Below are 25,223 nucleotides of genomic sequence, written 5' to 3' on the forward strand. Positions count from 1 at the left end.
GGTCTGAGCCACGCCCTGGCCCCGGGGATGGAGGCACCGGTGGCGTGCAGCGCTCCTGGCTCAGCCTGGGAGGCCACTCAGGGACCACCCAACCCATCGCCCACAGGCAGGAGCCGAGACTCAGCACAGGGAGAGCCAGCTGAAAGGGCCCTCGACAGTCCCCCCCTTCCTCCAGGCACAGGGGATCCAGCAGGAGGGGGGCACAAGCAGCCCAGGGTACGGGGTGGGGGGGTGGACAGACGGACCGGAAAGCCCCCAGGATGCTGCGGGCAAAGTGGCCGGGAGGGAGGGGGCAGCCCCTCTTGTCAACACCCACTTGCAGAGACAAAAGGAAACCCCATCAGAATGGCAGGATCCCATTGGCCAGCCTCCCGGCTCTGCTGGCCAATGCATACGCAGGAGGTCACCTCCACACAGAGATGGAGATGGCATTTTCTTCGGTGCTGCTTTGTTGTGAGAGGGGGGGGCGCTCATTAGCCCAAACCCGCCAGCACTGAGCACCAAAGACCCCCTCCTGGGCTTGGCTGCCCCGCAATTCAGCCCCCTCCCACGTGAGGGCCAGATGGAGCCGCGCCTGACAGCCCGTGCAAAGGAATCTGACATATGACAGCGCATAAGCCGAGGCCCAGCGGCCCCGGTGGCCGGCACAAGCCCCTCACTGCTGCAAAACCCAAGGTGGTCCAGCAGACGCAGCATTATTAGCCTTGGTTCTAGCCTCCCCGAGACACCGGATCCTCTCCTCCTGCTGAGCAGTGGCGAGCAGTGGCCCCCATGAAGACAGGGAGGGTGTTTGAGATCGTGGGCAGGGAAGTCCAGGCCCAGCTCATGGGCGAAGGCTCCCCGAAAGACTCGCCCGGGGGCCCACTGGCACGCTGGGTGGCGCTTGGGGAGCCGGAGTCCCCCCAGTGCCCCCTACCTGTGCGATGGGAGCAGAACGCCCAGAAAGAGATGGCCGGGTGCCGCCCCCTGGGAAAGGGGCCTGGGACCGAGGCTTACCTTGTACTTGGTGGCCAGGAGTTCCGTGGCCTCCTGCTCCCTCCTCAACTCCTCGATCATCTTCTCCTTCTCCTCCAGCAGCTTCTGCTTCTCCTCGCTCACCAGGCTGCGGTCGTCCTGGATGGCCGCCTTCTCCTCCTCCAGCCTCTCCTTCTGCTCCTCCAAGTAATGCTTCATGTTCTTCTCCAGGCCCCCGTCCTCATGGTCCTCGTGGTCCTCGGCCTCGGGGCTCCCCTCCCCGTCCGCGGCTTTCTTCCTGCGGCTGTTCCTCCGCTGCTTCTTGCTCAACATGCCCCGCTTCTCCAGCTGGGCCTTCAGCCGGGTGATCTCCTCCTGGAACTCCCGGAGCAGCGTGTCTTTGGGGTCCTCGTTGACCCTGGGCTTGTTCTTGATGTTCTTGGCCCTGTTGGCGAAGCGGAGGGTGGACAAGCTCTCGTCGTAGCTGTGGGAGGCCGGGCCCAGCGTGGCCACCATGATGGTCTTGGCGTTGCCCCCGAGGGAGTCCTGCAGGAGGCGGGTGAGCTTGGAGTCCCTGTAGGGGATGTGGGTGCTCTTGCCGTCCACCAGGGCGGAGATGACGTTGCCCAGGGCGGAGAGGGAGAGGTTGATCTTGGAGGCCTCCTTGGGCCGCTCCCCTTGGGCCCCCATCTTGCTCTGCCGCTCGCTCCCCGCCAGGTCCACCAGGTTGAGCTTCCCTACCCGGATGTGGTCCTCGCCGTCGGGGCCGGCCTCGCTGCACTCCACCGTGATGGCAAAGATGGCGTGGGAGCGGGAGCTGTACTCGTTCATGTTGGTGCTGCCCACCGACCGCGCCTGGTTGCCCAGGTTCATGACGTGCTCGATCTCCTTGACGTTTTTCGTCACGAAGGACGAGAGGTCCTTGATGTAGACCCCCGTCTCCGGGTTCTCCTTCAGCTCCATCTTCTTGCTCTGGTCCTTGGCCAGGAGGTCGCGGATCTCCTCCTGATAGATCTCCAGGTAGGAGGCCCTCACCAGATACTGCTGGTTCTGGGAGCGGGAGATGTGCGTGAAGACGTGCTCGAAGGAGATGGGGATGACGCCCCGCTTCTCGGGGTCGGCCCACCCGCCCTGCATGGTGTAGGTCTTGCCGGTGCCGGTCTGGCCGTAGGCAAAGATGGTGCCATTGAAGCCCTGCAGCACCGAGTCCACCAGGGGCCGGACCGTCTCGTCGTACAGGTCGGCCTGCTTGGAGCCGGCGTCGTAGACGGCGTCGAAGGTGAACGTCTTGGCCAGCTCGCCCGGCGCGGCCTTGGGGCTGCGGATCGTCACCTGGCCCAGCTTCACGTCCAGGTCCAGGATCCGCTCGTAGCCCGCGGCTTCCTCCTTGCGGTGCATGGGCCGGCAGCGGACCACCACCTTCAGCGCCTCGCTGCTCTTGGGCCGGTGCGCCATGGCGAGCGCGCGGCTGGCCCGGCCCGGCCGCCCCCCCTGGCTTGGCTCGGCTCGGCTCGGCTCGGCCCGTGGGACTGTCAGGGGCCGGCGGCGCCGCGGGGCATGAGCGCTTCCCCTCGGGGGCGGCGGCCGGGCTGGGCGCTGCTGCCTCGGCCGCTTCTGCCGCTGCCGCCGCCGCTGCGCTCACGCGGACCGCCGCTGGGCACAATGGGGGAGGCGGCTAGGCGCGCGCCCCGGGGCGCCTCCTGCGCTGGACCACCCCGCGCCCAGGCCGGCGCATCCTGGGGAGGGAGGGAGGGAGGGAGGGAGAGGGGGGCGGCGGGGCAGCCCGCTCGGCGCCTTCGCCCGCCTTCCCTGCCGCCTAGTTGCCGGGGCGCCCGCGCGGCTGCGGGCCAGCGCCGGGGCTCGCGGGTCGCTGCGCCGGACGCTCATTCATTGCAGCCGCCGCCGCCGCCGCCCTGCGAGGATGTGAGCGAACGAGGCAGGGGAACCGGCGGGGAGGGGCGGGAGGCGGGGAGGGAGGGAAGGAGGGGAGGGCCCGGGCGATGCTGCCCTGGACCTGGTGGGAGGGAAGGGGAGGGGGAGCACGGCGCGGGCGCGGGCGGGGGCGGCTCCCTCGGGTCCCCAGGCCCTGCCCACCCCGGGCTGGGCGCACCAGCCCCTCCCGACCACCCCTCCCGCCCCTCGCAAAGCATGCTGGGGGCTGTAGTCCTGCCTTTGTTGCGCGAGAAGAAGGATGCTGCGAAGCGCGCGGCTCCTGCTGCAAGCCCCGGCTGGTACCCAGGGCCGGGCCGGGCCGGGCCGGGCGCCTCCTGAAACAGGCCTCCCCGCCCCCTCGGCCCTGGGGAAGCTCTTGAGAGGCAAAGCTCCGTCCCCGCTTCATCCCCGGCCCCTTCCTCGGGGCCCTTTGCGCAGGGGAGCCCCCCGGACGAGGCTCCCCCGCTTCTCGCGGCAGCCAGCCAGCCAGCCAGCCGCGGTGGGACTGCGGGCATCTTGCGGGCAGCGCTGATGGTTTTCCTTCGGAATTCCGCTGCGTTGTATCACGATTTTATTTGGAAAACTGCTTTAGGTTTTTGTTTTTAAAGGGAAACAGCATAGATTTTGTTATTTATTGATTTACTTATTTATTTATTGAAATAAGCACACACAAATAAATCTGGGCACGCGGCTGCTTTTCTGAGGCCCTTTAGAAAACACCTTCCCCGTCAGGCTCACTTGCGCCTCTCGTCTGTTCGGTTTGGATGTGGTCCCTTGGGGGTCGTGCGCAGGGCTGGGCAGAGCGCGGGGTGGATGGGCGGGGCGGCTGTGGGGCCAGTTGGCAGGGGCCTACGATTTTGAGGGGGGCTACTCCAAGTCCCCCTGGGCAAAATTGCTTGATTTTTCTGTTGTTGCTGATGAATTTGCCCAAAGAAAAGCACGTAAAGCATTTCTGAAGACGAAGAAGTGATGCCTTATATACATCTTGAATAAAAGCACTTGCCATCACCTTTTTTATAAACCATTCTAGTTCATATGTATTTAGAACTGATTAAAAATACTTAATGATCAGTTTGAAATGGGGCCTACATTTCCCATCTGGCCTGGGCCTACTACCGGCTTTGCCTGGCCCCAGTCATGCGCACAGGACTTACATGAACACCAGACCCTGGACTTACAAGGGTGGATGGGATGCCAAAGCAGCCTTCTCATCAGGCAAGGGGAGGGGGCACAGCATAGCAGAGGAAGGACAGATGGATCTCACCCACGGCACCTAGTCATAGAATCATAGAATAGCTGAGTTGGAAGGGGCCTACAAGGCCATCGAGTCCAACCCCCTGCTCAATGCAGGAATCCACCCTAAAGCCTCCCTGACAGGTGGTTGTCCAGCTGCCCCTTCAAGGCCTCTAGTGTGGGAGAGCCCACAACCTCCCTAGGGAACTGGTTCCACTGTCGTACTGCTCTAACAGTCAGGAAGTTTTTCCTGATGTCCAGCTGGAATCTGGCTTCCTGTAACTTGAGCCTGTTATTCCGTGTCCTGCCACTGGGGGAGATTGCTTGAGCGTGACCCACTGAAACAAATGGGAAATGCGGAAGAGCATCAAGGGAAGAGTGAGGGGGCTGTCTTGGATTCAGGAGCACCAAGGGTTGCCTAGTCCTGAGCCTGACCTTTGGCCCATCGAGCCCAGGGCTGTCAACACGGACTGGCAGCAAAGGGCTCTCCAGGGTGTCAACAAGGCGGGATTTAATTTATTTGTTTTATTTATTTATTTCATTTCTATACCACCCAATAGCCGAAGTTCTCTGGGTGGTTCACAAAATTAAAACCATGAAGAGCATAATAAAACAACCAGCAATTTAAAAACACAAATACAAAATGCAATATAAAAAACATGACCAGGATAAAACCACACAGCAAAAATTGATAAAGGTTTAAATATGAGATTAAAACAGCAGAGTTTAAATTTAAGTTAATTAGGTGTTAAAATACTGAGAAAATAAAAAGGTCTTCAGCTGGCGACAAAAGGAAAACAATGTAGGCGCCAAGCAAACCTCTCTGGGGAGCTCGTTCCCCAGCCGGGGTGCCACAGCAGAGAAGGATCCACAGCGGAGAAGGCCCTCCTCCTAGTAGCCACCCTTCCTTCGGCAGGAGCTCACAGAGAAGGACCCCTGTGGATGATCTTAAGGTCTGGGCAGGTACATATGGGAGGAGGCGTTCCTTCAAATAACCTGGCCCCAAGCCATTTAGGGCTTTGAATGTTAATACCAGCACTTTGAATCGGGCCCGGACCTGGACTGGCAGCCAATGAAGTTGTAGAAGGACTGGCGTGATATGATCTCGCCAGCCAGTCCCTGTTAGTAAACGGGCTGCCCTGTTTTGTACCAGCTGAAGCTTCCGGACCGTTTTCAAAGGCAGCCCCACGTATAATGCATTGCAGTAATCCAAGCGAGAGGTTATCAGAGCATGGATCACTGTAGCTAGGCTATCTCTGTCCAGATAAGGGCGCAGTTGGTATATCAGCCTGAGCTGATAAAAGGTGCTCTTTGCCACTGAGTTCACCTGTGCCTCAAGTGACAGTTCTGGATCCAAGAGCACCCCCAAACTATGGACCCGATCCTTTAGGGAGAGTGCAACCCCGTCCAGGACAGGGCAAACATCACCTCACCGGACAGATGAACCACCCGCTAACAGTACCTCTGTCTTGTCTGGATTGAGTCTCAGTTTGTTAGCCCTCATCCAGTCCATTACCGTGCCCAGGCACTGGTTCAGAACAGCCGCAAGGGATTCTTACCTTGTCGTACGTGGAGAAGCTGCTGGGGATTGAACCTGGCGCCTTCTGCGTGCGGAGCAGGGCCTCTACCACCACAGGACTACGGCCCCTCCCTAAATGTAGTTTTTCTACTTCAGCCACCCAGATTTCTTGATCCAGTCTTAGAGTGATGCTGGGGCAACAGGAGTGGCATGATTGGGAATACACCCTTGGTTATGCATTTCTGTGCACAGATGCTAAAGCTTTTGCCGCGTGCGCGCGTGCGCGCGCTTTCTTTTTTTAAATGCAGGCCCTCTCCTTATTTCATCAATGTACGCAGCACCTTTCAACAGAAATGATCAGAGCGGTTTGTGATAAAAGTTCACAGAACTACATAATCATTAAAAACAAAATGAAAACAGCAGGGAGGGGGTGGAAGAGGAAGCCGCCTGAAAATAGTACATCAGTACTAAAATCTCGTCGGAGGCAAAGGGGCAAAGGTGGCAGCACCGAAGCACCAACGTCCTTTCCTGGGGCAGGGTGGAAGGGAGACCTGCACGCACACGCCTCCATGGCGATCCAGGCCACCCACAGGAAAGTCCCTGAGGCTCCGGCCAGTCCTGCCTGCCATCTCTACGGAGGGTCTGGGGGGCTTTTGTCTGTCAAAAAGTGTGCGTGTGCGCGCACACACACGCACACACACACACACACACCGGCAAAAGCTTTAGCCACTGTCTGCCTCCCATTGCGTGTGCTGCAGCCTCCCCTGGGCAGAGAAGTGCCAACAGGCCATGCAAGCGGGGGTGGTGGGGGGACCTTGACCAGCTGCCCTGCAACCACAACAAACCCATTGGCTGGCAGAGCACATTCCAGGCAGGGCTGCCTCCGCTCCCGGCCCCCCTCTACAATGCCCAGGCAGCTTTGCCAGGCACAGTTCAGCTGGGGTGATGTGCCCCCCCACTCCCCAGCTGACTTAGCACTCTGGGCAAGAGGGTGAGGGTGCAGCCCTTCCCCCACTCCTCGGTCGCTGCAACTAAACAGGCTGGATGTTGCAAAGCTCAGAGGCTCTTTCCGCGGACGCATGTCGCTCTCGAGGGCTGCCCGAGCATTTGCCCTTGCCCAGCGTCTCCCCAAGCCTGAAGGGCTCCAACCAGAGTGGGAGTGGGTGGGCTCAATTCCCCTTTGCCTACAGCTGATCTCCCCACAGGCCTTCCCCCTAGCTGGAGGAGTGGGAGCAGCTGCTCTTTTAAGCAGCCCCCCACCTCACCCCCTGCACTTCCTAGGTGGGGGGGGCAGTGCCACGACGCAGGCTCTGAACACCGGGCCCGGCCACGGCTACTCCCTGCTCAAGCCAAGCACCACCGCTTGATACGCCTGAGGCAAGGGGTAAAGCCCACCTTCCTCCAAACTATGTGGAGGAAGGGGTTTAAATGGAGAAGGATTTTAATATATAAAATAAAACACTGTGAGTTATATTATTATTATTATTATTTATTTATTTATTTATTTATTTATATAGCACCATCAATGTACATGGTACTGTACAGAGTAAAACAGTAAATAGCAAGACCCTGCCGCATAGGCTTACATTCTAATAAAATCATAATAAAACAATAAGGAGGGGAAGAGAATGCAAACAGGCACAGGGTAGGGTAAAACTAACAGTATAAAGTCAGAACAAAATCAAGTTTTAAAAGCTTTAGGAAAAAGAAAAGTTTTTAGCTGAGCTTTAAAAGCTGTGATTGAACTTGTAGTTCTCAAATGTTCTGGAAGAGCGTTCCAGGCGTAAGGGGCAGCGGAAGAAAATGGACGAAGCCGAGCAAGGGAAGTAGAGGCCCTTGGGCAGGCGAGAAACATGGCATCAGAGGAGCGAAGAGCACGAGCGGGGCAATAGTGTGAGATGAGAGATAGGAAGGAGCTAGACAGTGAAAATATATGTGCTGAGGGGAATTATTGACAGAGTGGGTGTTAAATGAGTAAACTTCAGATGTTAAATGCCAAACAGACACGTGGGATTTTTGTGGTAGTTTAAAAACAAAACAATCAAAATTTATTGTTAAAAGTTCACAAGCTTTGTTTCAAATAACATTTAAAACCCTTTTTGAAACCTTTCATACAATCCGGTCACTCATTCACATACGCGCTTTCCTTTCTCTCACACAATCACTCTTGAGCTTTCTTTATTATCTGTATTGATTAATATACTTCCACTACGTGCACACCACACTCCAAAGACAGCGCTCTCTACACTGACCATCAAATTTCCCAGAACTTAAGTACCCTAAACACAGAGAGCACTACAGACTCTAAGAGGACCTAAGAAGTCCCCCGCAATCCCCTCCGTCCTTCCCTTATATATCACTCCTCCCCCTCCCAAGACATCCTAACTCCGCCCACTCAGGCCAACATTCTAAACTCACCACAGACTTACAAACTGCAGACATACATTTGGGAACTGACTTGTGGGGTGTAATGCCACAGGCAGATCCAGGTTTGAGCACTTGGGTCTGCTGTTGTTGCATCCAGTTTGAGCTTAGACATTAACAAAGCACTGGAGTCCAGATGGATAATCCATCCCAAGTGTTCTTAAAGAACTCAACTGTGAAATTGCTGATCTTGTGACAGAAATATGTAACTTTTCTCTACGATTGGCTGTCATTCTTCAGGATTGGAAAGTGGCAATATAAAACAATTTTTAAAAAGCGATCCGGTGGGGGATGGGGGGGGATCCAGGAAATGTCAGGCCAGTTAGCTTAACATCTGTTCTGGGCAATCTGGAAGAAAGCATTATTATAATATATACAATTATCAAGCATATAGAAGGACAAGTCTTGCTGGAGGAGAATCAGCATGGCTTCCAAAAAGGTGAGTCCTGTCTCAATAACGTTTTAGAGCTCTATGAGAGTGCCAACAAGCATATGGATAGGGATGCTCTATTGGAGATCTGACTTTCAAAAGGCTTTTGATAAAGTCCCTCTCCAATAACTCCTGAGCAAACTTTACTCTCATAGGATATTCTGCAGTATAGGTGGGTTATCACATGCCTTCTCCAGGAACAACTATCTGCACTGCTCTTGCCCTACAAAGAGAAATATCAGTTTCTTTAAGACAGCAATCCTATGACCCCCTAACCAATGTCTGGAGAGGGCGGGGGGTAGGATACTTAGAATCATAGAATCATAGAATTATAGAATAGCAGAGTTGGAAGGGGCCTATAAGGCCATCGAGTCCAACCCCTTGCTCAATGCAGGAATCCACCCTAAAGCATCCCTGACAGAGGGTTGTCCAGCTGCCTCTTGATATGAGGTCAGAGATATGAGGTCAGATATGGATATGAGGTCAGAGACCGTACTCCGACCTGGGATCAGGAATCGAAGCTCCTTGTCCCCCTCGCAGTCAATTTATTTATTTATTTATTACATTTTTATAACGCCCAATAACTCTCTGGGCGGTTCACAAAAATGCTGAGAGAACTACAGCAGCCGCCTCTCTGAGATCGAAACGATGACTTGGAGAGGAGGAAAAGAGGACAGATCTGAGGGTGGGGAGCGGAGACGACTGGGGAAGTGGAATTACGAGCTATTCCCAGCTCTCCCCAGCCTCCTTCACCCACCCCCCTCCACAGAGCCCTAGCTAGATGGGCAAAAAAAACACAACCACGCCCATCTAGCAAAAATGCAGAGCAGGAGAAGAGCAGTGGTGACGCTCACCTCCACGCTCCTCCTGCTCTGCATAAGATACCCATCAGCCTCGGAGTTCGAGGGCTGACGAGCATCTGAATAGGATTGCCCCCTCAGGTTTTTTTCAGTTTAAGGACTAATGATGCTCCTATAATGGGCACAAGTTAGATGGTGGCACAAACAAACACCGCTGGCTTTTCATAGCTGGTGGCTACTGTAACGTTTGTGGCAGATCCAAAGCAGTCCAGGATTTCAGGATGCTTTAGGCCAGCCTTCCTCAACCTGGGGCGCTCCAGATGTGTTGGACTACAACTCCCAGAATGCCCCAGCCAGCTGGCTGGGGCATTCTGGGAGATGCAGTCCAACACATCTGGAGCGCCCCAGGTTGAGGAAGGCTGCTTTAGGCTAACGGCAGTGTAGTCTGCTGCCCCAGGACTTGCACTGGGAGGACAGTGCAAGTCCTCTCAGCTGGACATCAGGAAAAACTTCCTGACTGTTAGAGCAGTACGACAATGGAACCAGTTACCTAGGGAGGTTGCGGGCTCTCCCACACTAGAGGCTTTCAAGCATCCCTGACAGGTGGTTGTCCAGCTGCCTCTTGAAGGCCTCTAGTGTGGGAGAGCCCACAACCTCCCTAGGTAACTGGTTCCATTGTCGTACTGCTCTAACAGTCAGGAAGTTTTTCCTGATGTCCAGCTGGAATCTGGCTTCCTTTAACTAGAGCCCGTTATTTATTTATTTATTTATTTATTTATTTAATTACATTTATATACCGCCCCACAGCCGAAGCTCTCTGGGCGGTTTACAACATTTAAAAATAGTAAACATTAAAAGTATACAATTTAAAAACACACACACACACACACACACACACACACACACACACACACATAAAAACAGTATAAAAACAACAGTATCCATTTAAAAAAAACAATTGTGGGGTCCATTAAAAACAAACTTAACGTTGTTAAATGCTGTTAAAATGCTGTTAAAAATGCCTGGGAGAAGAGAAAAGTCTTGACCTGGCGCCGAAAAGATAACAATGTTGGCGCCAGGCGAGCCTCATCGGGGAGATCATTCCACAGTCGGGGGGCCACCACTGAAAAGGCCCTCTCCCTTGTTGCCATCCTCCGAGCTTCCCTTGGAGTAGGCACTCGGAGGAGGACCTTAGATGTTGAGCGCAGTGTACGGGTAGGTTCATGTCGGGAGAGGCGTTCCATCAGGTATTGTGGTCCCAAGCCATGTAGGGCTTTATAGGTTAAGACCAGCACCTTGAATTGGGCTCGGAAACATATAGGCAGCCAATGCAAGCGGGCCAGAATCGGTGTTACATGCTCAAACCTCCCTGTTCCAGCTATCAATCTGGCCGCCGCATTTTGCACAAGCTGCAGCTTCCGGACCGTCTTCAAAGGCAGCCCCATGTAGAGGGCATTGCAGTAATCTAATTTGGAAGTTACCAGAGTATGGACAACTGAAGCTAGGTTATCCCTGTCCAGATAGGGGCGTAGCTGGGCCACCAACCGAAGTTGGTAGAAAGCACTCCGTGCCACCGAGGCCACCTGAGCCTCAAGTGACAAAGATGGTTCTAGGAGAACCCCCAAGCTACGAACCTGCTCCTTCAGGGGGAGTGCAACCCCATCCAGAACCGGTTGAACACCCCCCATCCGATCAGAGGAACCACCCACCAGCAGCATCTCAGTCTTGTCTGGATGGAGCTTCAGTTTATTAGCCCTCATCCAGTCCATTGTCGCAGCCAAGCACCGGTTCAGCACATCCACAGCCACACCTGATGAGGATGAAAAGGAGCAGTAGAGCTGCGTGTCGTCAGCGTACTGATGACAGCGCACTCCAAAACTCCGGATGACCGCACCCAACGGTTTCATGTACATGTTAAACAGCATGGGGGACAAGACCGATCCCTGCGGAACTCCATACTGAAGAGTCCACGGGGCCGAGCAATGTCCCCTAAGCACCACCTTCTGGAGCCGTCCCGCTAAGTAGGAGCGGAACCACTGCAATGCAGTGCCCCCCACTCCCAACTCAGCCAGACGTTCCAGAAGGATACCATGGTCGATGGTATCGAAAGCCGCTGAGAGATCAAGGAGAATCAACAAAGTCACACTCCCCCTGTCCTTCTCCCGACATAGGTCATCATACAGGGCGACCAAGGCTGTTTCCGTGCCAAAGCCGGGCCTGAAACCCGACTGAAATGGATCCAGATTCCGTGTCCTGCACTCTGGGAGGATCGAGAAGAAATCCTGGCCCTCCTCTGTGACAATCTTTTAAGTATTTGAAGAGTGCTCTCATGTCTCCCCTCCATCTTTTCCTCTCCAGGCTAAACATGCCCAGTTCTCAGTCTCTCTTCATAGGGCTTTGTTTCCAGACCCCTGATCATCCTGGTTGCCCTCCTCTGAACACGCTCCAGCTTGTCTGCGTCCTTCTTGAATTGTGGAGCCCAGAACTGGACACAATACGCTAGATGAGGCCTAACCAGGGCCGAATAGAGAGGAACCAGTAGCTCACGTGATTTGGAAGCTATACTTCTATTAATGCAGCCCAAAATAGCATTTGCCTTTCTTGCAGCCCTATCGCACTGTTGGCTCATATTCAGCTTGCGATCTACAACAATTCCAAGATCCTTCTCGTTTGTAGTATCCCTGAGCCAAGTATCCCCCATCTTGTAAGTGTGCCTTTGGTTTCTATTTCCTAAATGTAGAACTTGGCATTTATCCCTATGAAATTTCCTCCTGTTGTTTTCAGCCCGGCCCTCCAGCCTATCAAGATCACTTTGAAGTTTGTTTCTGTCTTCCAGGGCATTAGCTATCCCACTGTCATCTGCAAATTTGACACGGGATGTGCCACCCTCAGGCACAGTGCAGGAGCACAGACGTGGCGGCGAGGCCTTGCCAGGTGAGGCGCTGGGTTGGTCCTTCCACCCGTCTGCTGGAAAATTCTGTGCTGGAGCGCCAGGAGAGCTGTGCTGGATCAGGCCCCGGGTCCCTCTGGTCCAGTGTTCTGCTCCAGAAAGGCAGCAGCGCCCCCCCTGCGAGGCTCCCCTCCCAGCCCCACGTCTTCCCCACCGCCTGCCTGTTCTGATCCCTTCGTTTGGACCTGGTCCAGAAGGAAGGGTCAGCTCAGGGCGCAGCCCCGAAGCCCTTTCTCCCCTGAGGGGCCCCTAATCCCATTTGTGGAACCTTGCCCACCAGCCCACGGGGCATTGGCGTGGCAGTCCCGTCCGTGGCTCTGCGGAGCCAGGCTCTCTGTGTCAGAGGGCAGCTTGGGATAAAGCTGGGCACTGAATAAAAACGAAAACACCCCCCAATTAATGAATTAATTAATCAACGGAGGGCTAATCTCTTCTTCTGAGGAAGCAGGCCGGGTGCTGAGACTTGATTAGCCGCAAGAGGTTTAATCCCCCTGCAAAGCCGTGTCCCAGCTGCCCCTCCCCGAGCAGCAGCCGAGCCTTTTCAGCATGGGGCGCCCAGCCTGGAGAAGGGCCCAGGGAGAGCCGGTGTGCTGATCAAGGCCCACTGCACCGCTGCGGGGATCGGGGCCCTTTCGGGGGCCGAGAACGAATTCGCTTGAGGACGGGACGCCGTTCAGCCACCGAGCACCTGCTTTGCCTGCAGAAGGTTCTACCCATGTTCCATCTCTCAGCTCCGGCAGAAGTGCTGCTGCTGCCAAATCGCACCCCTTCCCTCCCCCCGATGCTACCTCTGCACCAGCTCTATGGAGAGCCACGGGGCCCGGAGAAGCGGCTGAGAGGCTCCCGCAAGGGGAGCCTCCCACCGGAGGCGTCAGGGCAGAGGCGCCAGGCCCTCCTGGTGGAGGCTGATGCTGCTGGTGGTGGTGGTGAGGAAATGGGGCAATTCGCCATTCCTCCAGACTCAGCTGCCTGATGCAGGCGCCTCACCCTGCCTCACGGGAGGGCCGGCCCTGCTGATGTTGCTTGCCAGGGCTGGGGAAGCATCTGTCAGGGAGGCTTTGAGGTGGATTCCTGCATTGAGCAGGGGGTTGGACTCGATGGCCTTGTGGGCCCCTTCCAACTCTGCTATTCTAGGATTCTATTAGGCCCTTTTCTGCCAGAAACCCTGCAAGGCCCTTGCTGCCAGTCAGAGTGGACACTCCTGATCCAGAGGGAGCCTGGCCTGGTGGTGGAAAGCAGCTTCCAATGTCCTCACCGGGGCGGGACTCCACCTCACGGGGGGGCCCATTATAGGACGACCTGTTCCGGAAGGCCAGAGGCAAACTCTTGTGGTGCTGGTAAGGCAAGGGAGAGCGCAGTCTGAACTGGAGGCCCTGTGCTTTTCTCCGTGCCTCAGCCCCGAGGCGCATCAGGGCCCTCAGTGGCTGCTTTGGTGAGAATAAAATGAGTCTAGGAGATCCAAGCGCAGGCCTCGCACCTCATGCACAGCTTGACCCTGCGTCTGCACTCAGAAGGCTGCTGCTGCTGCCGCCATAGAATCATAGAATAGCAGAGTTGGAAGGGGCCTACAAGGCCATCGAGTCCAACCCCCTGCTCAATGCAGGAATCCACCCTAAAGCATCCCTGACAGAGGGTTGTCCAGCTGCCTCTTGAAGGCCTCTAGTGTGGGAGAGCCCACAACCTCCCTAGGGAACTGGTTCCATTGTCGCACTGCTCTAATAGTCAGGAAGTTTTTCCTGATGTGCAAGAGGAATCTGGCTTCCTGTCACTTGAGCCCATTATTCCATGTCCTGCACTCTGGGAGGATCGAGAAGAGATCCTGGCCCTCCTCTGTGCGACAACCTTTCAAGAATTTGAAGAGTGCTCTCATGTCTCCCCTCAATCTTCTCTTCTCCAGGCTCAATGTGCCCAGTTCTTTCAGTCTCTCCTCATGGGGCTTTGTTTCCAGACCCCTGATCATCCTGGTTGCCCTCCTCTGAACACGCTCCAGCTTGTCTGTGTCCTTCTTGAATTGTGGAGCCCAGAACTGGACGCAATACTCTAGATGAGGCCTAACCAGGGCCGAATAGAGAGGAACCAGTACCTCACGCGATTTGGAAGCTATACTTCTATTAATGCAGCCCAAAATAGCATTGGCCTTTCTTGCAGCCATATCGCGCTGTTGGCTCATATTCAGTTTGTGATCTACAACAATTCCAAGATCCTTCTCGTTTGTAGTACTGCTGAGCCAAGTATCCCCCATCTTGTAACTGTGCATTTGGTTTCTATTCCCTAAATGTAGAACTTGGCATTTATCCCTATTAAATTTCATTCTGTTGTTTTCAGCCCAGCACTCCAGCCTATCAAGATCACTTTGAAGTTTGTTTCTGTCTTCCAGGGTATTAGCTATCCCACCCAGTTTTGTGTCATCTGCAAATTGGATCAGCGTTCCCTGCACCTCCTCGTCCAAATCATTAATAAAAATGTTAAAGAGCACTGGGCCCTTGCTCTAACACCCTGTGGTCAGAGCTACGGCACAGCCCTTTGGCTTGGCTCTTCCCACGGGATCCAAGTAGGGTGACCTCTTAAAACCAGGCACACAAGCAAACAACTTCCAGGCCCCGTTTATCTATTGATCCAGCCGTCTATGTGTTGAATTCTCCATTTTGAAACCCACCCACCCCCAACATTGCTCTTAATACTGAGGAGAGGATTCTGGGTGACGCCCCAGCTATCAGCTCATCTGGGCTTTGCCTTCTGGGGGTTTCCCTTCTGGTGCGTAACTACGGAAGAAGGCTTTCCATTTCAGAGCTCGGCCTGGGACAGAACAGGTTCATCTGGGCTGAACCCGAGGGTGCTTCAAAACCAGTCCGCTGCTGTCCAAAGGGAAGACCTCCGAGTCCCAGCCAACCAAGGCTTCCATCCTTTCTCTCCAACCTCCAGCAGGGGATCCTCGAGCGCCCTCTGCTGGCTGATTGCAAATGGCACCCTCAGCCCCTGCTGCTTTGCAACTTTGGCATTGTGGGGATGGACCAGCCCTCCCGGGCCCACTGTATATCACCACCCCCTCTTCTGGAAGCAGGAGCCAATAGGAGCCATGGATCAGTAAGAGCCATGGCTCTCATGCCTGTTCCACATCAAGGTGAACCAGCTGCAGGTTGGCCCCTGGGCATCTGGCGCTGGTGCACAGGCTTTGGGGGATGGTTACAGGGTCTGAAGAAATCTGTGCCGGGGTCCAGATTCTCTGAGGTTTTGGAGGTCTCCTTTCTTTCTGAAGGCAGCTGTTCTCCGTGACACAGACTCTCTCTCTTTCTTCCTGCCCCCCTCCCAATTCCTGCCGTTTTGTAAACCTACTCCATGAGCCTTGCTCTGCCCCTTTCGCCCGGAAGCGTCGGCAGCAGGATCTGGCTCCCCTCCCAGCATCCTGTCACTCTGGTGGCTTTGGGCCAGACTCAAGATCCCTTCCAAAAATGCTTTTAGCAGATGCCCTTTGCTGGCTGACCTGCCCGCTGCACGGCGCCTAATTTTAGCAGAAGGTTTCTCAGCACCAGCCTGCCCCACCCACCCCCGTAAACACACGCCACCTGGCCAAATTAGCGGAGCTGCGCCTGGAGCGTGTCCTGGGGGTGCAGCAAACCAATTGCGTGGGCATATTTTAATTTTAATAGACGCGAGCTCCTGCAGGTGGAAGGAGAGGCCTGTGAAAAGAGGTTTATGCATGGGAGGTGAGCAGGACTGTGGGGCTGTGTGGCCCAGTGGCTGACAACTGGACTTGGATTCAAGCGTGGGGACACGTGTGAGATCACCTTCCTGCCGTGGACTCATTGAATCATAGAAGAGAAGAGTTGGAAGGGGCCCTCTAAGGCCATTGAGTCCAACCCCCAGCTCGATGCAGGAATCCACCCTAAAGCACACCTGACCTTGGGTGACCTTGGCAAGGGCAAGCCCTCTCCGCCGCACTTGAAAGACTAGCAATTCCGCAGTGGAGTCCTTCTAGAGCTCTTGGATGGAGGCCACCTGGGCCTGGCAATGTGTTCGCTTTCAATTTGTCAGGAAGGTCAAAAACTTCATCCCTTGTCAACACTATTTGCTTCTGTTCTTCAGGCTCTCTTCCTGAAAACATCTATTCAGGCGTGGCATGGCAGCATAGGAAACAAATTCACCGAGTTTCGCTGCAGTCTCCTTATCCCCCCTTGGTACTTAATCCAATGATCCAACTGCATCCCTAGTGGGTTTCCAGTTTCTGATGTATTTAAATCGTGCTTTTATTGTTGGTCTTAACGCTATTAGCAACATGCTCCTCAAAATCCCTTTCTTTTTTGCCTCCCTTATTTTCTGCTTGCATTTCTTTTGTGCAAGTTTTTATTGCTTTTTCTTCTCCTCGTTTGGGCAAGACCTTCCATTTTCCGAAGAAAGCCTTTTCTCTCTCTCTAATGCAGCCTTCCTCAACCTGGGGCGCTCCAGATGTGTTGGACTGCACCTCCCAGAATGCCCCAGCCAGCTGGCTGGGGCATTCTGGGAGTTGTAGTCCAACACATCTGGAGCGCCCCAGGTTGAGGAAGGCTGCCCTAATGGCTTCCTTGGCTCTGCCCATTAACCACCCTCCTGGCCTCTTGGAGTCGGTGCCACTTTTTCTGACTTGCTGTATACAATAATAACATCTATTATTGTGGGTTGGAGCAACCCCTGAGCGATCATAGAATCATAGAATCAGAATAAACCTCCTCAATGCTGCGAGACCCTTGTTTTTGCTGGACAAAGGTGGCTAAACCAGAAACTATCCAAAACTTCTTTTTGAGGTCGTTCTTGAACATACCAGTTGGCACCCCTATCACCACAATGAGATTTGAGGATGGGTTTTCTTCAGTAATTTCCAGAGTTCATATTACTGTAATATATCATATGTCATATATCTTGACTTCAGCAAAGCTTTTGACAAAGTACCACATGACATTCTGATTAACAAACTAGCTAAAAGTGGGCTAGATGGAACAACTATTAGGTGGATCCACAGTTGGCCACAGAATCGGACTCAAAGAGTACTTATCAATGGAACCTTCTCAAACTGGGGAGAGGCAACGAGTGGGGTGCCGCAGGGCTCAGTCCTGGGCCCAGTGCTCTTCAACATTTTTATTAATGATTTGGACGAGGAGGTGCAGGGAACGCTGATCAAATTTGCAGATGACACCAAATTGGGTGGGATAGCTAATACCCTGGAAGACAGAAACTAACTTCAAAGTGATCTTGATAGGCTGGAGTGCTGGGCTGAAAACAACAGAATGAAATTTAATAGGGATAAATGCCAAGTTCTACATTTAGGGAATAGAAACCAAATGCACAGTTACAAGATGGGGGACACTTGGCTCAGCAATACTACAAACGAGAAGGATCTTGGAATTGTTGTAGATCACAAGCTGAATATGAGACAACAGTGTGATATGGCTGCAAGAAAGGCAAATGCTATTTTGGGCTGCATTAATAGAAGTATAGCTTCCAAATCACGTGAGGTACTGGTTCCTCTCTATTCGGCCCTGGTTAGGCCTCATCTAGAGTATTGCGTCCAGTTCTGGGCTCCACAATTCAAGAAGGACGCAGACAAGCTGGAGCGTGTTCAGAAGAGGGCAACCAGGATGATCAGGGGTCTAGAAACAAAGCCCTATGAAGAGAGACTGAAAGAACTGGGCATGTTTAGCCTGGAGAAGAGAAGATTGAGGGGAGACAGGATAGCACTCTTCAAATACTTAAAAGGTTGTCACACACAGGAGGGCCAGGATCTCTTCTCGATCCTCCCAGAGTGCAGGACACGGAATAACGGGCTCAAGTTAAAGGAAGCCAGATTCCGGCTGGACATCAGGAAAAACTTCCTGACTGTTAGAGCAGTGCTACGGTGGAATCAACTACCTAGGGAGGTTGTGGGCTCTCCCACACTAGAGGCCTTCAAGAGGCAGCTGGACAACCCTCTGTCAGGGATGCTTTAGGGTGGATTCCTGCATTGAGCAGGGGGTTGGACTCCATGGCCTTGTAGGCCCCTTCCAACTCTGCTATTCTATGATTCTATACTCTGATTTTGTACTGACTGAAATTACAGTACATGCTAAGAAAAGGTTTGCCCTCACCACCACCACCAAAGTGCTACCTGAGAAAATTTCTAAAAGATCTATTCATAGTTGGGCTAATGATGTGAAATCCTTATATTTTATTTATTTATTTATTTATTTATTACATTTTTTTCCGCCCAATAGCCAAAGCTCTCCAAATTTATCCAAATTTATAATTAAATTTGGATTGTTTCAAGCCCGTAGCCAGCCTAAAAGTTCTAGGGTGTGTGTGCCAGGTTCATAGAATCATAGAATAGCAGAGTTGGGAGGGGCCTACAAGGCCATTGAGTCCAACCCCCTGCTCAAGGCAGGAATCCACCCTAAAGGTTGGGTCAGGCTGTTGGGTCAGGTAGGGTCAGATTGGGTCCAGCTGTTCTCAAACGACAGAAAGCAGGCTTTTGTTTAGAACCGTTTCTTTCTCATGCATGTGTTTATGGACACACAATCTGATGGGCAGGTTTAGAAAGAAAAATGGCCAACAACTCCCAGCATGGCTGGCTGGGGCTTGTTGTTGTAGGCTTTTTTCCCCTGTCTAAACATGTCTAGGATTGTGCCCTTAATTAATCAATAAATTTAATAAAAGTCGTGCAATTAATTGATTTGAGATTTCTGTAATTGGGTGACAGCCTTGCTTTAAAGCCGGCCTGTAAAACCTGTTGCCCCAGAGGCGAACGGAGGCCTATGGGATCTTAATGCCGCTGGCTATTCTGTCTAGAGGCCTTCAAGAGGCAGCTGGACAACCCTCTGTCAGGGATGCTTTAGGGTGGATTCCTGCATGGAGCAGGGGGTTGGACTAGATGGCCTTGTAGGCCCCTTCCAACTCTGCTATTCTATGATTCTATGATTCTTCCAGCCTGGACCCATGAGAATTGCCACGCACTGATGACGAATTCCTGGCTTTTGGCAGCCGCTGTGGGATATGGCTGCAATAAGCAGGGTCCAGCAGCAGGTGGCGCTGAAGCCCAACAGATGAGATGGGCCTGCCCCATCTGGAGCAGGGAGCAGGGGCAGATGGAGGCCTTGAGCCATGTCAACATTCAGAGGCCCCGTGCCATAGAAAGCAGGAGAAAAGATGGCCTTACAATGTAATAGGAAGGGTAATGAAAGGGTAACAGCCAGCCTTAGGGGGTGCTTGCAGTTAGATAAAGTGTTAGGTAGCCTTCTCTGAAGATATGTGTAAAAGGGCCAATAAAGTTAGTTGATTTGAACTTCTTTTAAACTGTACTTTCATTGCCTCCAGTACTAAATGCTGCGTTGCCACGCTTTCTCTGTATAAAGCAACTCTGCGGTAAGTCACAGCAGACTTTCCAACCTGTACGTTCCAAAGCAATTTCATCTTCGTTATCGCCATCATATTTAGAGGGTCCTAAGCCATGGCTTACTGGGATCGTTTCTAAACCTGGCACTGCCTGGGGGTCTTCCACTATGGTAGCCCGAGGTTGTAAGAGGAGGAACAGCCTTAGGCAATGGCCACTCTCTCAGCTCCTCACCTGCAATGTGACGAAAATGATATGGACTTTGGTTTTACTTCACAGGACCGTTGGAAGGGTGACTGCAGTAATATTTTTGTTCTTGTTCTACATGTGTTGTTTGGCTTATCATTGGATTATGTTATCAACAATGACCACTGTTGTTTGTTTGCTTATTTATTTAAAATATTTCTTGGCCGTCTTTCAGGCAGGAGCCAATAAAACACATAATAAAAACCAATGCTGTGTTGTTGTTGTTGTTGTTGTTGTTATTGTTTATATAGCACCATCAGTGTACATGGTGCTGCACACAGTAACATAATAAAACATCAACGCCCTGTTTAAAACCAATAAAAACAAAATAAACGCAGCAATAGCAGCAAATGTTCTAAAGAAACAGCAAATACCAGCACAGAAGAAAACTTACAACACTCAAGTGAAGCAACAACCCAGTTTGATAAAACATAGTTCAGGAATGGCCAAAGTAAAGTAGGAAGTTTTTAGGGCTGCAGTGATGGAGCCCGGTGGACCCCCATTGGCAACTTATTCCAAAGATGTGGGGCCGCTGTGGAAAAGGCCCTCTCCCATGTGGTCATCCACCCAACGGCTGTCAAAGGTGATCTTGCTGACCTTAAAGTGCTGGCAGGCTGATATGGGTGTCTGCTGGGTTGTCACTATGGCGACGACTCAGGCTAGGGTGACCATACGCCTGGTTTTGCCCAAACAATCCGGAAAACTGAGGGCAAAACCAGGTCCAGGGGGAAATCCCATATTGGGGGGGGGGATCCAGAAAAATTGTGCAGCAGAGGCTGGAAAGGCCCTTTCTGGAACTTCCGGAAACAGGCCTTCCCAGCCTCTCCCGTGGCCCATCCAGGCCTTCTCTTGGCCAGCGCAATGTTGCCGGCCAAGGAAAGGCCCGGATCACTGGGCAGGAGGGGCTGGGAAGGCCCGTTACGGCACTTCCGGAAACAGGCCTTCCCAGCCCCTCTCATGGTACATCTGGGTGTCTGCTGGTTCTTTGCTATGGTGACAACCCAGCAGAGCCCCGGATGTGGGTGGGGCAGGGCTGGAAAGGCCTGTTTCCAAAAGTGCCGGAACGGGCCTTCCCAGCCTCTGCTGCGCGGCGGTCTGGGCTTCTTCTGGGTTGTCGCCATGGTGGCGACCCAACAGAAGTCCAGATGGGCCATGGGAGAGGCTGGAAATTCAGGCTTCTCCTGGGTCGTCGGAAATGGGCCTGCCCCGCCCTGATCGTGCAGGACAAGAAAAGGCCCAGATCGGCATGGGTGAAGGGCTTAAGGACACGTTTCCTGTGCATCGCCTCCCAGGAGAAGCAAGCATAGGAGGTAAGAGGTGTGTGTAAGTGTCTATGGCTAAATGGGGTGAATGGTTGTCTGTCTATGAATGGGTGTGTGTGTGCGTGTGTTTCCCAACATAGTTGTTTTTAGCCATCCTCTGTAGTATGTGGTTTGGCTCACTTGCTTGAGTTATTTGTGCCTACTTGCTCCGTAGTGCAAAGGAAGAAGCGTATCTCTACCTGGTGCTAGAAGATAGTAATTTGTTTTTTAAATAATGTATTTTGACCCATAGACTTTCCTCTCCAATTTGTTTGATATAATTGGCATGATGTATATTTTGTAACAATTAGAGATAACTATTTATCCTTCTTAAAAAAATCTTTTAAAAAATTAACAGGGTTGCCATTATCACCATCATTATTTATCTCTCTTTTCTTGCTCGTGGTGGTTTTTCTAGATGAACGTGATGGGCTTTGCCAAGTCATGCAGTCTTTTACTGATTCAGAAATTTCCTGACTATTGAACATGCTTTAAGTATGACTGCTTTCTGGATGTTGGTGTGGATGTATTTTGGTAGGCCTAATTTCTGAAGGTGTTCTGTAAAAAAAAAAAAAAAAAAAAAAAAAAAAATTGATGTGGTGCTGGTGACTGATGTGACTAACAGAAAATTGTAACTTTTTCCTGTTGCCATAGTTCTTTAACTTCCATAGCCAGTGGTGTATAGTTTTCACTCTTTTCCTCTTCCTTTTCTGCAATTTTTGTCATTAGGTATTGCTATGTCAATGAGGTATGTGTGTTTTTCTTGGCTGTTTTTGACTGTTATGCCTGGTTGACAAGCTAAGAGGTGCTAGCTTTTAGTCCATTTTGTTCCATGGCTAATGTTTGCAGGGTAATAGTATGTTATACTCTTTCTGAATGCTTGGTTGCTTGTTTGTTGTACTAGATTTTTATGTACTTGTCAGCTACTTCATTTGTTCAGTGGTAGAAGTATGCTGAATGTGTGGGTATGGATATGAGAAAGGTGATGGGAAAAGAGTGTTAAATGTTAGGAAAGGTGAGACTATGGTTATCCAGTGAAGGATTTGCAATCAGAAAAGATATTTGAGGGAAGGGGAGATTGTATTACACAAAGTATAGCAAAAGCTTCAAAGTACATCAAAAGCTACAAAAGTAGGAATGAGTGAAGTTAATTTCAGATACATCGAATGTCTCACTTGATCTTTATTCCAGTGATTTTAACATGCAGAACAGGTTTGTCTTAATTGTGTGTTGTGAAATCAGACCTGTGACCAAGGCCATGTTTGGGTGGGCACGCCTCCTTGGGGGCTGGGCATGTTGGTGGGCACGCCCCCTTGGGAGCTGGGCATCTTGTCCTTTTTGGTTTCCAAATTATGGTCACCCTAGACCCAGCAGAGTCCTGGATGGGGGCGGGGTGGGACTGGGAAGGCCTGTTTCTGGAAGTGCTAGAATGGGCCTTTCCAGCCTCTGCCACGGTGATTTTTCCTGATTACCCCCCCAAATAGGGGATTTCCCCCCAGACCCGGTGTTGCCCTCTGTTTTCCGGGTGTATGGTCACCCTAGGTTATCCCTGGTTATAAACTCCATAGGAAGAAAAGGGATGTGTAGGGGGGGGCACTATCATATGTGGGGGGGGGGCACTATCAGGGGTCTGGAAACAAAACCCTATGAAGAGAGACTGAAAGAACTGGGCATGTTTAGCCTGGAGAAGAGAAGATTGAGGGGAGACATGATAGCACTCTTCAAAGACTTAAAAGGTTGTCACACAGAGGAGGGCCAGGATCTCTTCTCGATCCTCCCAGAGTGCAGGACACGGAATAACGGGCTCAAGATAAAGGAAGCCGGATTCCAGCTGGATGTCAGGAAAAACTTCCTGACTGTTAGAGCAGTACGACAATGGAACCAGTTCCCTAGGGAGGTTGTGGGCTCTCCCACACTGGAGGCCTTCAAGAGGCAGCTGGACAACCATCTGTCAGGGATGCTTTAGGGTGGATTCCTGCATTGAGCAGGGGGTTGGACTTGATGGCCTTGTAGGCGCCTTCCAACTCTGCTATTCTATGATTCTATGATATCTCCAAGAGGGCAAAGAACCCTACGAATCAGAAACCTTGAAAGAACCAGGCTCCTTCTCCACAGAAGTGTTGTGAGTGGTACAACCAGGCCCGAAGAGTGATTTCATACTGGGGATAGATAATCACACACACACACACACACACACACCACCCCAATCAAAATGCTGAGGAGATGGAGAGAAGAGTCAGGGAGGCAGAAAACGGAGAAAGTGCCACAGCAACACCTTGCTCAGGTTGTGACAAAATGTCTAGCTACAATAGACTGTGCCTTGGAACAGGTGATCACAGGGGAGGTGACCACAGACGTGACCCTGAATGGAGCCGAGGTCCTGGTGTGGGATTTAATTGTCTCCAAACCGACTTGGAAGACAGTGCTATCAAATTCAACACAAACGTAAGTTGAAAGTTGTCTAGAAAGTCCAATATGGTCAGGTTCATAGAATCATAGAATCATAGAATAGCAGAGTTGGAAGGGGCCTACAAGGCCATGAGTCCAACCCCCTGCTCAATGCAGGAATCCACCCTAAAGCATCCCTGACAGATGGCTGTCCAGCTGCCCCTTGAAGGCCTCGAGTGTGGGAGAGCCCACCACCTCCCTAGGTAACTGATTCCATTGTCGCACTGCTCTAACAGTCAGGAAGTTTTTCCTGATGTTCAGCCGGAACCTGGCTTCCTTTAACTTGAGCCCATTATTCCGTGTCCTGCACTCCAGGAGGATCGAGAAGAGATCCTGGCCCTCCTCTGTGTGACAACCTTTCAAGTCCTTGAAGGCGAGCTTACCCCTGGAGTTTCCATTTCCCTCCCCTTCCCCTGCTGTTCCCCTGTGACTAATTCTAGATTGTACCCTCCTTGGGGCAGGGATCTGCCCTCCCATTCTTGGTTATCTCCATGCACACTGATGGTGACGATGCTGTTATTCCTGCCTGCAATGTGTATGCCGCTTCCAAGCGCCGTCTCCAACTGCTGCCCCCACCCATCCCCGCCCAGTGTGCATTGCGGGCAGTCCGCTGCTCACCACCCCGTGCAAAGAAGGTCTGTGATCCCCACCGGCAAGTCCCCTCCGATCCTCTGTGTGTGAAGAAGGCTGGCATTATCTGCCTGCTGGCGCTTGAAGGGTTAAGCCGCTTCCTGGAGGACCAGCTCCGTCAGTGCCCCATTGATAAAAGCGGGAGGGAAGGAGAGGATGAATGGGCAGCTGTGCTGGACAATGGCTGCTTGTCTGAGAGGAAGCTGGCAGAGCAGCACTGGGGGTGGGTGAGGGGGGGGCAGGGCAGGAGCCTGGGCAGGGTGCACCCGCCCCAGAGAATGGAACAGGGCTAGTGGTGCCTTCCGCTACCGGGCCCGATCACGCGAGCCACAAAGCTGGGTGCTCTGGCCTCTCCAGGGCTCAGCCACTTCAGGTGCAGCAGGTGGGAATGATGCAGGCTCCACCCCACACCTGCTGCCCGTGGAGGCAAGAAAACTCATGTGTGTCTTCCCCGTCACATAGGACATGGGGGGGGGGGGACAGAAATGTGGCCCTCCAGAGATGTCTTGGCCTACAACTCCCATGATCCCTCACGTCTGGCCATGCTGGCGAGGTTTGATGGGAGCTGTCATTGCCCACCTCGGATGTGGCACAGCGTTCACACGCGTGGGGCCTGGAGTGGGGCAGGTAAATCTTCACCCCCTTCCTTCTGTGATTCAATGCATTGGCCCTGGGGAAGAGCACGGAGGTCTGCCTTTTCCCACAGGTACAGTTCCCACCTTCGTTCTTCTACAGCAGCCTTCCTCAACCTGGGGCGCTCCAGATGTGTTGGACTGCATCTCCCAGAATGCCCCAGAGCTGGCTGGGGCATTCTGGGAGTTGTAGTCCAACATATCTGGAGCGCCCCAGGTTGAGGAAGGCTGTTCTACAGGCAGTGGGTGGGCCAGCCTAAGACACACTCAGACACACACACACACACACACAAACACACATACAGCGTCTGCCTCCCTCCTTGGGCTGCCATTGCTCCCTCCTTCACGTTTCTCTGTGATGACGTGGCTTCCTTCCTTAAGACAACAACGC

General features: G+C 52.6%; 3 protein-coding genes across 6 annotated transcripts in view; 2 read left to right on the forward strand and 1 right to left on the reverse strand.

Moving 5' to 3' along the window:
• The window catches only part of KIF3C (kinesin family member 3C), a 31,006-nt gene extending 28,590 nt beyond the window's left edge, over window positions 1-2,416 (reverse strand). For all 4 annotated transcript variants that reach the window (XM_063123689.1, XM_063123687.1, XM_063123686.1 and 1 more), the window contains exon 1: window positions 997-2,416. In XM_063123689.1, coding sequence (XP_062979759.1) covers window positions 997-2,409 — 1,413 coding nt within the window. In that variant the 5' untranslated portion in view covers window positions 2,410-2,416. The remainder of the gene's footprint in view (window positions 1-996) is intronic.
• Window positions 1-25,223, forward strand: part of RAB10 (RAB10, member RAS oncogene family) — a 196,742-nt gene that overhangs the window by 115,139 nt on the left and 56,380 nt on the right. The window lies entirely within an intron of this gene.
• Window positions 11,069-25,223, forward strand: part of CLU (clusterin) — a 445,162-nt gene continuing 431,007 nt past the window's right edge. Inside the window, exon 1 of the mRNA XM_063123702.1 lies at window positions 11,069-11,079. The gene's annotated coding sequence lies outside the window, so the exon portion shown is untranslated. The remainder of the gene's footprint in view (window positions 11,080-25,223) is intronic.

This window comes from Elgaria multicarinata, chromosome 4, assembly GCF_023053635.1.
Source record: "Elgaria multicarinata webbii isolate HBS135686 ecotype San Diego chromosome 4, rElgMul1.1.pri, whole genome shotgun sequence".
In the NCBI taxonomy this organism is placed as follows: domain Eukaryota; kingdom Metazoa; phylum Chordata; class Lepidosauria; order Squamata; family Anguidae; genus Elgaria; species Elgaria multicarinata.